At 34.8% G+C, this 13,648-nt stretch overlaps 3 protein-coding genes across 4 annotated transcripts in view; 2 read left to right on the forward strand and 1 right to left on the reverse strand.

Annotated features, from left to right (window-relative positions):
- Positions 1–102: 102 nt before the first annotated feature.
- Cct8 (chaperonin containing TCP1 subunit 8) lies at positions 103–2,892 on the forward strand. Its single transcript, XM_083108269.1, has 5 exons — positions 103–276; positions 644–946; positions 1,222–1,866; positions 1,982–2,422; positions 2,589–2,892. The coding sequence occupies exons 1-5, from the start codon at positions 217–219 to the stop codon at positions 2,775–2,777; spliced, it is 1,638 nt and encodes a 545-aa protein (XP_082964395.1). The 5' UTR covers positions 103–216; the 3' UTR covers positions 2,778–2,892.
- A 139-nt stretch (positions 2,893–3,031) lies between these two features.
- Mtssb (mitochondrial single stranded DNA-binding protein) lies at positions 3,032–4,323 on the forward strand. The gene is made up of 4 exons (XM_083108270.1): positions 3,032–3,482; positions 3,567–3,669; positions 3,870–3,989; positions 4,064–4,323. The coding sequence occupies exons 1-4, from the start codon at positions 3,468–3,470 to the stop codon at positions 4,261–4,263; spliced, it is 438 nt and encodes a 145-aa protein (XP_082964396.1). The 5' UTR covers positions 3,032–3,467; the 3' UTR covers positions 4,264–4,323.
- Positions 4,324–7,498: 3,175 nt separating this feature from the next.
- Aop (ETS variant transcription factor anterior open) overlaps positions 7,499–13,648 on the reverse strand; it is a 34,699-nt gene continuing 28,549 nt past the window's right edge. The window contains exons 2-5 of one of the 2 annotated variants that reach the window (XM_083107786.1): positions 10,057–10,307; positions 9,233–9,910; positions 8,702–8,951; positions 7,499–8,451 (exon numbers count right to left, since the gene is read on the reverse strand). In XM_083107786.1, coding sequence (XP_082963912.1) covers positions 8,172–8,451; positions 8,702–8,951; positions 9,233–9,910; positions 10,057–10,282 — 1,434 coding nt within the window. In that variant the 5' untranslated portion in view covers positions 10,283–10,307 and the 3' untranslated portion in view covers positions 7,499–8,171. The remainder of the gene's footprint in view (positions 8,452–8,701; positions 8,952–9,232; positions 9,911–10,056; positions 10,308–13,648) is intronic. The other variant, XM_083107787.1, reaches the window with a different exon arrangement.

The raw sequence follows: 13,648 nt of genomic DNA on the forward strand, positions 1-13,648 counted from the left end.
CGCATCCGAATGAATTCGTTTAAAGTAGCGTCATGCAAGCTGGCCTTAAGAAACTTTTGCCGATGTAAAAATCCCCTAGACGAGGCCAACCAAATTGTAGAAGAAGAAGAAGAAGAAAAATCCCCTAGCTGAAGAACATCGAGAAAAATCGTGGCTGTTTCACTCCAGACCGTGTTATCGTTGTGAAGAGACGACTCAATTTTTAACGTTTCGAAAATGGCTATGCACATACCGAAAGCGCCTGGCATAGCGCAGATGCTCAAGGAGGGGACCCGCGTAAGTGCCATTTTATCACAATATTCGCATGCACGCACGATTGTCGTACGACTGATGATGCTTGTTCTCGGAAAGGATATACGAGAAAGGGATCGTATATTCTTGCCTTTTATGGGCATTTTAATATATCCTCTCATTTCTGACTCGAGACTTAGAATTTTGTGCACAAATGCAATCAATCTTAAATTATGCCGGAAATATCACATTTTTTTTTTTTTAAATCAGATTTGATCATTTTATAATAAAAAGATAATAATAAAAAATTAATAATAATAATAATAATAATAATAATGATAAATTAATAATAAGAATTATCTGATAATTAATCGTTTAATGCTTCAATGAGTTTGTTATTTTGTACTTTCAGTGCTTTTCGGGCCTGGATGAAGCAGTCTACAGAAATATTACAGCCTGCAAACAATTTGCAGATACTGTAAGAAGCGCGTACGGTCCTAATGGGATGAATAAGATGATCATTAATCATATTGAAAAACTGTTTGTAACTAATGATGCAGCGACGATAATCAATGAGCTAGAAGTGGAGCATCCAGCTGCAAAGTTGTTAGTTTTTGCATCAAAAATGCAGGAAGCTGAAGTAGGAGATGGAACAAACTTTGTTATTATCTTTGCTGGAGCTTTGCTTCATGCTGCAGAAGAATTGCTTCGTTTAGTAAGTTAATTTTATTTTTTTTTTTTATATACTTTAATATCAGTACATAATACATACATACATATATATATATATATATATATATATATATATATATATATATTTCATATAAAATATATTAATAAAATATAAGTATTATATAAATAAAGTTTATTTGTATTCTTATACTTGGGAATATGCTCTAACCATATAAATCCATTGTTTTTATTCATCTTGTATAAGAAAAATTTATAATTAATAAAAATAGTTTTTATATTCTGTTTTTCTAATTGTAGGGAATAACGACTTCAGAGATTGTTGAGGGTTATGAAAGTGCCTTGAACAAAGCGCTCGAAATTTTACCAACATTAGTTGTTCATGAAGTAAAGGATGTACATTCCGAAGACCAAGTGAGGAAGGGGATCAGGACTGCTATTATGAGCAAACAATATGGAAATGAGGATATTCTCGCTTCTCTTGTTACTCAAGCTTGTGTTTCGATTTTACCAGAGAAAACGACATTCAATGTCGATAATGTGCGGGTTTGCAAAATACTCGGAGGCGGTTTGACCAATTCCCAAGTTATCCAAGGCATGGTGTTTAAGCGTCATGTAGAAGGAGAAGTCACAAGAAAAACCAATGCAAAGATCGCGGTTTATACTTGCGCCGTGGATGTCACGCAGACTGAGACTAAGGGTACCGTGTTGATAAAGACAGCCGATGAGCTCTTAAAATTCTCGCGCGGCGAGGAGTCACTTCTGGAAAATCAAATCAAATCAATTGCTGACAGCGGCGCCGAGGTAGTAGTGTCAGGCGGAAAATTCGGAAGCATGGTCTTACACTATATGAACAAATATAATTTGATGGCTGTTCGTATCCCGAGCAAGTTTGACATCAGACGACTTTGCAAAACTGTCGGTGCCACCGCGCTTTCGAAGCTGGTACATTTATTTGATTTAATCATATCTTCTTTAAATAGATATATTGCTTTTTCGCATGCAATAAATTTGTATTTAAAATATGATAATGTAAAAAAACTGTAATCTTCTTTTAAAGATACCTCCATCGAAAGAAGAGTTGGGATATGCCGATACGGTACACATAGACGAATTGGGAGACACTATAGTGGTAGTGTTCAAACTGGATGGAAAGGAAAGTCGCGTCAGTACTGTGCTCGTGCGTGGTTCCACCGAGAATTACATGGACGATATCGAACGTGCGATCGATGACGGTGTCAATACCTTCAAGGGCATCACGAAAGACGGTAGATTTGTCCCGGGGGCGGGTGCCACGGAGCTCGAGCTTGCCGCGCAGTTGGCGTTATACGCGGACACGTTACCCGGCCTAGAACAGTATGCAGCGCGTAAATTTGCCACTGCCTTGGAGATATTCCCCAAGACGCTGGCTGAGAGCAGCGGTATTCATGCTTCTGAGCTTCTGTCGAAGTTATATGCAGCCCACAAGGAGGGAAAGAGGAATTACGGTTTTGATATCGATGTAAGTTCTTATTTTTTCTATTCAATAATCATCTTCAGATAATACATTTTTCTCAAATATGCAGCTGTTATTTCTTATTTGATTTAGCATTTATGGATGATTATTTGAATTGGATATATAATATTCTTTTTTTCAAATAATATATATGTGAATTGTATATCGTTAGGGTGAAGGTGCAGCTTTGATCGATACCGTCGAGGCAGGAATCCTGGATCTATATTTGACGAAGCAATGGGCGATGAAATATGCGGTCGGTGCAGCATGCACAGTTCTCAAAGTAGATCAAATTATTATGGCAAAGCGGGCAGGCGGCCCAAAGATTCCATCGGGAGGCGGTCGTGATGAAGACGATTAATAAAACAAATCATAAAATTTTATGTTTAATTTATAACATTATTTGTATTTACAAGTTTCAATATATTTGAAATTCGATGAAAGAGTATAATGATGAATACTCTTTTGATACTTAATTGCAAAGAAGATTATATATTTCCTATCGCCGATCCGGGAATAGAAAATTCTAAACTTTCCATTCAATATATCTGCTGACTTCTATAAGAATATTAAAAATGAAGTTATTAAATATATACCATTTCTCCTTCTTTATTTAATTTACGGTTTATCTCTACTAAAATCTTAATAAAATAGAATAAGATAATAGAAATAAAAACAAAGAAACAAAAAATTATAACTATATCATATTGACCGCGTTTAACAAATCAAACTACTCAATTATCTTGTCAAAATCTGACATTGATTTATTGATTCTAAAAGTAAGAGCTAATCACAAGTCATATTCAATTATTAGTAAATGATTTGTTCTGCTAAACATTAGCTCGGGTACCTCGGGTTCGCTAAACCCGTACTCACAGTGTGAGCCCCTGAGAGATGCATAAGCAGTTCTATTGTAATTCATATCTTCTGTCGAGAGACCGCTAGTGTCTTGCGTGTTTTATGTGGTACTTTTGCCGCTTTCTACCGCATTCCGTTTATTATAGATCCATTTGTTATTTATTAAAGAAAAGTAATTTATGGTGCAATTGTTATGATGTTTCGTAAAGTATGTATAACCACGTGCGAATAAAGTGTAAAATCATTTCAAATCAAAGCATAAATTTCAATTTCACGTGTGCTATGTTTTTAGGTTACTTTAGGAATACGCAGTCAGATCGGTCGATTAAACAATATGCGATACTCGTCGCAAAATTTTTATCAGGAAGTAAATGATACGACGAAAGTAGAAAAGAGTAAGTATATAATTGCGTCAGAGATTTATTCGATAGATATTTAAGTGTGTAGTCTGTATATTCTATTTTAAATCATCTCTGTAACAGAATAAAGTTTACTAACAAGCGTGATTTTTTCTTCCCCTTTTAACAAATAAAATATAGAAATTTGTATCCAATAACACTATTCTTAAGAACAAATTTTTTTATTTTACTTGTAGGTATAAATAATGTAACCCTACTTGGAAGGGTTGGAGCAGATCCACAGAAACGTGGGAGCTCGGAACATCCAGTTATAATATTCTCTCTTGCAACACATACAAATTATAAATATGAAACAGGTAACGATTTATATAACTCTAGAAATAAAGAATATTATGTATTAGTAATTATATTATTTATTTTTTTTTCTAAGGTAATTATATGCAAAAAACAGAGTGGCATAAAGTATGTGTCTTTAAACCTAATTTAAGGGATGCTGTATATAACTATTTAAAAAAGGGCCAGCGAGTAATGGTAAATGGTAGGATAAGTTATAGTGAATTTAAAGATGAAGAAGGAAATCCACGTCCCAGTACAGCTATCATAGCAGATGATGTAATATTTTTCCAATAACAAGCCTTTGATATATCAATATATATTTTAATTTTTCAATAAAATTGATATAAAAATGTACATCTCCTGTCTTGTAATGTCTATATATTTATTTAATTAGATAATGAAAATGTGAACTGTGCTTGCATAATTTTATAAATTTTGAAATTAATTACTGTTGGTGCAATTCTCTCAACAATTATTTTTATTAAAAGTTACATTTATGAGAATTAACACAAAGAATTCAAAATATTAGCATCCAAATAATAAATTTTAAATACATTATACATGTATGTAATAATTTTAAATATATTGTCCATGAAGAGTTTATTTTTAGCAGGTTATATTTTGGATTTGAGAGAGAAAGTTATAAGAGAATAGTACACACATATTCTTAATAACTAAATAAGTCTATATTTACACATTCATTTCATATATATTCTTCGTATAACAACTTATATAATAAAACAGCCCTAATCTCTAGGATTTTACATGTTTTATTTTATACACGCGAAACGATATATAAACTTTTTCAACCTTAGATGCATCTTAGAGATGCATTGCTTTGAATATAGTATTATCTGTCTTCATAATATGCTGTTATATAACGTATATATATATATATATTTATTTATTCATTTATACATAAACTGCCATTTTTTTTTCTCTGACAATTTGTTCACATGAAAATTATTTACACGACTGTAAACAAAAGAGATGTATAGGTACTAATAATGTATTAACATGAAATTTGTCATATTCAAGACTAGTAATAACTTAGACGTATCGCATTAAATTATTCATATATACATCACAATTGTTCGAAAAGAAATCAGCAATATTATTTTGCAATTGTATTCACAAATATCTGTTTAATAATTCTAAATGCAAAAGATATATAGGAATAGTTAAAAGATAAATAATAAGTTATACTTTAAATTTGTAAATTATATACTTTAAATAGTATAAATTATGTAACAAATATAAATCGAATAAAATACAAAATAATATAATGAATATATACACACACAATATGAACATTTTATATATATATATATATATATATATATATATATATATATATTATATATAATATTATATATATAATATATAATATTATATATATATATATATAATATTATATATATTATATATATATATATATTATATATATATATATATATATATATATATATATATATAATATTATATATTATATATATAATATTATATATAATATATATATATATATATATATATATATATATATATATATATATATTATATAATATTATATATATAATATATAATATTATATATATATATATATATATATATATATATATATAATATTATATATATTATATATATATATATATTATATATATATATATATATATATATATATATATATATATAATGTTCATATGTGTGTGTGTGTGTGTGTGTATGTATATGTATATATATATATATATATATATATATATATATATATATATATATATATATATATATATTGCTTTCTTTATATTATTTTAATCTATTTGTATTTATATGATTTATATTATATAAATTTATAAGTTATTATTTATCTTTTAACTATGTATATAATTTTTTACAAACTGCATTTAAAGCTGTTAAACAGATGGACACAATTCCAAAATAATGTTGCTGGTTTCTTTAAACTAACAGTTATGATGCACGAACAACTTGATATATGCGTTTTTATATTAATAGTTATTACTGATTTCAAATGTGATTAATTTCATATGTTAAAATATTATTAGTGCCTACTATACACGTATATATCTTTCTCTTATCTCGATAACATCACGCAGCTCCTTCAGATAGACGCCTTGTTTAGATATGCACATCCGTTTCATCTAAATAATAATACCTATTTAACTTGCAATGCTTTTTTTGCGTTCTATAGTATAGAGATCACAGAATATAAGAAGCCGAATATATTTCTTAATATGTCATTTAGTCATACGTTTAACGAAACTCACTTTCTCTCTCTCTCTCTCTTTCATTCATACTTCAATTCTCTCATACTTTCTCAGTTTTATATTCTCAAGTGCAAAAATACAATTAGTAATTTTCTTAAAATTTGTTTTTCTAATTGTGTACCTGTCTCATTTTCTCGCGATTTATTTCGCAGACAATCCTTGAATAAAGGGTCGTGGAATGTGAAGCCACAATCGCAACAAACATAGAAATTTCGAATATAAATTTTGATAGTAAAATATATATATGTATATATACTTTTTTTCTACAGATAAATTTATATACTCTAACTCTGGCCCCGAATTTCCATAAAATTCTTTCGCTATTCTTCTAATAATCCTCTTATATCTTTTATTCGCATTTACAATTCATTAGTTCAATTTATTAGTTCAGTTATGTACATCTACAATGCATAATCGATTATACAGCATTACAATGCGTTTATTTCATATAACGCATATATCGAGCGCGAGTGATACAATAGTTGGTTCCAAAATCGTGATATACCGAGTTTTTTTTGAACGATTGATTAAATATATATATAACTAAATATCGTTCACTTATTAAACGGCAAATATTCTTGGCACAAATACGTCAAAGTAACGGAGAACCGTTTCAACGCACAAGAGCTTGAGAAAATCCAGTTAAATCTTCCTTCTGGGACTCGTTTTACAGAGTCGACATACATAAAAAATCTTATTGAACTGCCATGGAGAGATTTTGTCAAGCTCTTTATAACTCTTTGAAAACTTCATGGAAACGTTTGTAACGTAATTTTTCTGTGATGAATTTACACGAATGTCTCAAATCAAATAGTCTCTCTCTCTCTTTGGGATCGACCTTATTCGCGGACTAAGTTTCACCAAAAATAAAGTCACATCACAGAACACAAGCTTAAAATTAAAAAAAGAAAAAGAGAGACGTTAAAGAAAGGAAAGACCTGGTAACAGTTCTCCCTCTGGCATTCTTTGTACATTGAATCATTGTATGTATGCTGTTAAGCACACCTAAGTTCGTACACATCTTGTCGTTGTAAAAGCGGAAAGGAAATTGCCCGACAATTCGCATGGGTAGTTCCCAGTTACGAGGGAAGCGAAAAAGGAGGGTAGGGCGGAATATCCGCAAAGATTCAGCTTCAGAGATCGAAGCGTCTATCATTATCTCCGGCGCACAACGATTCAACGCGAATCCGTGTGAGGACGGAGAGCGAATTTCGTTATCCGATTTGCGCCGTGAGAGGTGGTATTGGCAAAACGTGCTTTCTTCTCGCGCTCCTTATCACATTCGTACACGACGTCACGACGAAAATGGAGAATATTCTTGTGTGATTGCAACTTTGAATTGTCGTCGACAGACAGATAAAGAAAAGTATAGCGAATATAATTTCTTGATCCCTCAAGGATCATCTTTGGAACGTCAATGTGTCTCTGTGAATTGGATAAACGAGAAAGTTCACTCGTCTATTCTGACGGATATTCTCAAGAAAGTCTTGTACATACGAACCGTCGTGTTTCGAGAGTCTTTTAACTTAATATCGCGATTACATTCGACAAAATTCCGAGTCATTCACATACTTCTTTCCATCAACCACCACTAATTACCTCGATTAGACCTCATTATTATCTTGTTCTTCAGGTTCAGAAACCTTGTCGATGAGTTACACTTTTCGGATTCCATCCATTCTCTGTCATCTTGAAGACTTTTGCGTCTTCGTGCAGATGATATCTTCTTCTGATCAACAAATCGATGAATCGGACGGAGTGGATACTCACTCAATTTCCAATCTCACCCTGCAATCTGTCGATCGGTTATCGATATGGACGCCTCTGTTACGTGAAGTTCGTTTCATCGGTCCCAGTCTGTCGCGGCGCGATTAACGATTACGCGCGATCATAGCTTTCCTGCCATCGCTAAGTCCCGCGTCACTTCCTCTCTTCCGGTTCCTGATTGGTCTTAACGAGATTATACGCGTGACTTCTGTACTTGGCAGGTGGATCGTGCAGTGGCAAGGGTTGTTGCTGCTCGCTCGATGGCGGATTCATACTGGACATCGAGAGATCCGTCGGCATATCCGCTTCCGGTTCCGTTTCGGGACTTCCGGAAAGAGTCCCTTCTTCTTCTGGTTCCGATTTTATTCGCATCTGATGGCGCAGTGATGATATATTCTTGATGTTTTTCAATTCAACTGAGTTACGCAGAAATCTGCAAAAAATAAACAGAATCGCAACTTTTTATCCGAAAACGAAACGATTTTGATATATTCTAAACGTGAAATTTATTTGTATATAAAATTATTACTGTAATAGTAGCAGCTAGAATAAATTTTGATATTTTTACTTTATTAAATCTCGATTCGAAATTAGTAAATCGTCATATCTATTACTAATGTGTCTCTTTATCGCAATTATTTTACATACATGGTGTCTAATTATTTATTATAATAAATACTCACTGGTAACAATGTCGTTCGCCTTGAACTTTTCTAAGTATGTTCACACGATAGTAATAACGTAAAGCTCTGCTCATCTTATCGTAATTCATAGAAAGATGATTTTTTTGGATGCCCCAGAGCCGTGCCAGACCCGGCGGATCGACAATTTTGAAAACGCCGGTGTCCCGGCTCTTCCACGCGATAAAATTGTGGTACCGTTGCTGGGGGTCATTCAGTAACTGCTGAAGAAAGTCCCAGAGCAATCTTCCATCTAAACAAAACGGTGGAAATTGCTACAATATAAATAAGTCGTAAAGATCAAAGCGACATGTCACTTTATGAAAAATTTTATATTCAATAAAGTGTTATACACACAATATATCAATTAACACGCACACAATAATTTAAGTAGATAACTCAAAAAATTTTTAATGTCTAAAAAATATTTTAAAGATTGACATCTTTAGAAGTTCCTACGACGTTTGTGCATTGTCCGAAAAGCAACAACTTACTAATACGACCAATATAAGCTAAAAAGTCACGAATACTAACTGGTGTTAGGTTCCGACGAGTCGCTGGGGAAGAACTCTCTGGCCGCATTGGCACTAGTCGATCGGAAAGTACCGGGTGTCAACGGCATCAATTGCGATGATAATGTCGGACTCGGCTGATCCTTGACGCTCACCTCGCTAAGCCTCTGCGCCGTCAAGGCGGTCGGCGTGGGCGGCGGACTGCTATTACCGCTCGACACCTGGTGATTGTTGTCCTCGTCCGAATCACTCTTGTAGACCTGCGTCTGATTCGCGTCGGTCGCGTGACTGGGCGAGCCCGATTGACTGTCCACGGACGGCGCCGGTGATAGCGTCACCGAATTGGCCGACATCAGGGAGGCGAGATTCTGGGCATATGCCGGCGTCTCCGTCCACGTGGGTGTGGGCGGATGCGAAAGCGGACTCAGCGGATACGCGGACGGCCTGGTCGGCGTCACCGGGCTACTCGGCAGACACCTCTGTAACTGGCTGTAATCACGCACCAGCATGCTGAGGACGTTATGCAGGACGTCACCGGCGCTTGGACACCTCTCGCCCATATCGGCCTTCGTCAGCAAGCATAGCGCCTTGCCATTCATCTGGAACACCTCCATGTCGAATGGCGGCAGATCGAATTCTTGCTCGGCCCATCGCAAGAACGCCGCCACATCTTCCCGCGACCACAGTCTAGGATCGGACACTGAAAAGAGAGAAGATGTCATTAATAAATTGATCTCGAAAGAGTTATACAAAAATTCTGTCTATGATCGAAAATCTCGTATCAAAATAAAATATTAATTTTATAAGCTTGCAAAGAGAACGTTGACTGATTGCGACAACACTTACCTAGACTCGTTGGTAGATGAGTCTTGAAATCTAGAAAGGGATTGGGCGGTGGGTGCGACGTAGGCGGAAAATTTAGCGGGAACCCATAACCCTGACAATGAGTTCGCCAGAACAGCTCCGTATTGAAAGGCAACGCTCTACCCGGTGGCAGCCGGGAATCCATTCCGGTCATTCCGCCTGCGGCGGAAGCTACCGGCGATAGCGGAATTGATGGCAACAATTTCATAACACGCCTTCACTGCCGGTGGCTTCTGCAACAGAAGAAACGATCGGATTTATTAATTAATAGGTTCGATTTGAGAAAATCGTATGATTTAGGCAAACCTCGCAATAAAGAATAAAAAATCGATTATATATATAATTATCGCGCTTTTATGGGCTAATTAGCTAAGCTATTTCGATATCATCTGTATATCATTTTTTATACAAATTAATCATGACTTCATTAAATTCCAAATGCTGCAACGTCATGCTTTGAACGTCCGCTCACAAGCACGTAACGCAAGGTAAAATACAGAATTATTTCGGCGCAAAAGTGATCTCTCTATATTTATCCACGATACCATGGACAAGATGCGACATTGACGTAAAGTGCAATCTTCCGTACATGTCGAAAATTGATCTCTAACGTATAGCGCTCTGTATCTCGTCCAACGAGCCGGTGACGTAACGATCGCTCGCTTCCCCTCGATGTACAATGACGGAAGATAATAGCTCCAGATTACACGCCGGTTCCTTACGAGACGCGGACGTGGACGCGAGCGAGGTCTTGCAGAAGAGACCAGACTCGCCGGAAGAGAGGAGAGAAGCGTCGCGACGGCGACGAGGCGTCGGTTCGCAGACTATCGTCGACTATTAGCATAGAATGTGAGGGCATAAGAATGAAAGCCGGCAGGAAACGCGGATTTACATAACGCATTTCCATCGACGTCGACGTAGCTATTTCCGTTCCCGACATCGGCTGGCGAAGATCCGACAGGCTGAGCGAAACTTTGCTCGACGACGCGAAACTCTTAAGCCCAAAGCGAGTTGCGCTGTTCATCTCGAAATCTGTTCGGCTAATTGCTTCCGAAAGTTTAGTCCGCCGTCGCTTATAACACCTCGGAAATACGAGCGTACCCGAATCTTAGTCGAGAATATTCCTACTTCGAGGGATCCAGCCTCAAAATTTCAGATCGAGTCATCCTGTATGTAAAGTTTATATCGGTTAGTGGGTAGGATAAGAACAACACGTCTTGCGGTATGCAATAAAGTTTGCTATACGCGGAAGGTTGCAAAAACGAATCGTTATGTTAAAGCATAATAAAAAGAGCTTAATTTGCTATAAAATAGCACAGTTTCCTTATCTCACTAATGATATTATTTATATGATAATCATATGCTTGTAATCCTTGTCTAACCAATAAATAATTATTAAAGAGTTGGAGCGATTGCGGTTAATATCGCATAGTATAATAATTATTTCGCATTAACTCATAACGGAACAAAAAATTGATTTAATATATCTCTCAATAAGTGGAAATAAAAAGTTTTTATTACGTTCGTATTATCGATTTTTATCTATATATAACTATCATTAAAATGGAGCATTGTTAATCTACATATTTAGTATCATCGTTGTTTGACTATTTTGAAGCGATCTTATTTCCTGTACTTTAGAAAAAAAACAATAATTACAAACAGATGTAAAATATCTTCATTTTAATCAAGTTTTTTTTAATTTGTATCTATATCATTGTGTTTATTATATCAACTTTAATAAATATCGGATAAAATACAGGTATAAAATATAAATATAAAATATAAAAAACTATGAGCGTAAAGGCGATTATATTAAATCTTCACTGAAAAAAGTTGATTTTAAATTTTTCCAGAAATTTTTCCGGAAATAGCCGAATTGCTATTTGGCTCTTTTTAGTCGGAATTTGGCAATCGGATGTCGGTATATTTTCAGCAAAAATCTCCTTTATAACGCTAAAAAATAATCGCAAGAGGCTCTCAGCGATGTTCGAGAAAAGAGAGACAGAGAGAGAGAGAAAGAGAGAAGTACCCTGAGGGAAGAAGGCAGAAACCTCGGCATGCGAAGGTCGATGTGCCGTTGTCTCGCACCAGGAAATCCTGGTCGTCTCTTCGGTCTTTTCTCCCCTCCCCCTCTGTTCCTCTTTAAATACTGCGAATGGCCTTATACTCAGGTGCTCCTTTCAGTTAGTGATTTTTGCTCGACTAATTAAAACAGCTACTTGAAGCGCGGTATCGAGGAATAAATTCGAGGATCTTCTTCGCGTCTAAATTTATATCACGTCTTAATATTATTTCTGTGTGTTTTTCAGAGACTTTGCCCCGAAATTTTTGTAAAAACGTCTAGAAGAGAGATGTCTTGATCATCTTTAAATAACTTTAGATTGTAAATTGTTTAATCTTGGAAAAATTTCCAAGAGAGACTTTACAAAAGAAAATGACACATGAATATGCAAGTTTATGAGATCGATTTAAAAAATCGAAGATTTAAGAAATAAAATATTTCGAATTTTTGCGATCTCACTCGAGATTAATTTAACATATCGTGATGCGTTTCCAAGAAATAAAGGAAGCGATAATATTATACGAGACACTTTCCTTTCTCTTTCTTTCATTTAGATACAAAGAAAAATGAATTTTCTTCTTAATAAGAAAACACAGAATCTTGCGATTCGTTTTATGTATTTGTCGCGATGTTTTTTTCAGCGATAAGAAAGGAGCCGATTGCTTCGCGATTGAATCACGATAGAAGCAAAGTATTGCAACTCTGTTCGCGATTTCCGGTGCGCGATTGAAGGACGGAAACGCGTTCGATCGCGACGAGGAGACGTCGAGATTTCCGCATCGTCTATTTTTACATCACATTACAACGTGATGGTCGTTTAAGAAAACGTGTAAGAAAATCTTTTAAAAACTTGAAGCGTTTCTTTTCTTTGCTAGTTTTCCTTCATTGACCCTTTTTCTTTCTTTCTTATAATAATTATCAATATAAATGAATGGATTAGATAAATTCGTAGAGCAAACGAAGAGAGATAGAGAGATTTTATACTTTATATCTTTCTTTCTTTTCATTCTCCTCTTTCCTTTTTATATTTCTTTTGTACAAGTTTTTCTTCTTTCTTTCCCTCTTCTTGTGCTTCATTCTGTTATTTCCTCTTTTCATTTTTTTGATCTAATAAACTTCATGATGTAAGGATTGCGATGACCTTGATTGCACCATCTTGTTTATGATCGATCTTGCCGTCTTTACGACTGGATTTCCCGACGCGAAAAAACTCTCAGCAAATCATCGCAAATGTGTTTACATTTCGTTGCAAAGCATCGCATGTCGAATAGCTTGGAAACGAGCGCGATAATCATTCATGTATAGAGATAGTGTTGTAATTCAATAGTGATTGTCACTCGTCACATTTAGTTCAGATGGACCCGCGTGTTAGCTCGTAAACATTATTAAGAGTGAGCCTTAATTTATTTTTCCGGAAGGCATAAATTTTCCGCGTGATAACTGAAGAAATAAGTGTTGGAATATGTAAACATAAGTGCCCTAAAATGTATCGTTATACGAGAACGTTTC

The sequence above is a fragment of the Camponotus vicinus genome, unplaced genomic scaffold (assembly GCF_025532165.1).
Source record: "Camponotus vicinus isolate PSW18456_S1 unplaced genomic scaffold, iyCamVici1.0 SCAF_9, whole genome shotgun sequence".
In the NCBI taxonomy this organism is placed as follows: Eukaryota; Metazoa; Arthropoda; class Insecta; order Hymenoptera; family Formicidae; genus Camponotus; species Camponotus vicinus.

What these genes read in the sequence shown, in the direction of transcription:
- Mtssb (XM_083108270.1), top strand. An exon ending in TACGACGAAAGTAGAAAAGA is followed by an intron (nt 3,670 to 3,869) that starts GTAAGTATATAA and finishes TTTTACTTGTAG; the next exon opens with GTATAAATAATGTAACCCTA. An exon ending in AAATTATAAATATGAAACAG is followed by an intron (nt 3,990 to 4,063) that starts GTAACGATTTAT and finishes TTTTTTTCTAAG; the next exon opens with GTAATTATATGCAAAAAACA.
- Cct8 (XM_083108269.1), top strand. Translation starts at nt 217, where the DNA reads ATGGCTATGCACATACCGAAAGCGCCTGGCATAGCGCAGATGCTCAAG. An exon ending in CCACCGCGCTTTCGAAGCTG is followed by an intron (nt 1,867 to 1,981) that starts GTACATTTATTT and finishes CTTCTTTTAAAG; the next exon opens with ATACCTCCATCGAAAGAAGA. An exon ending in ATTACGGTTTTGATATCGAT is followed by an intron (nt 2,423 to 2,588) that starts GTAAGTTCTTAT and finishes GTATATCGTTAG; the next exon opens with GGTGAAGGTGCAGCTTTGAT.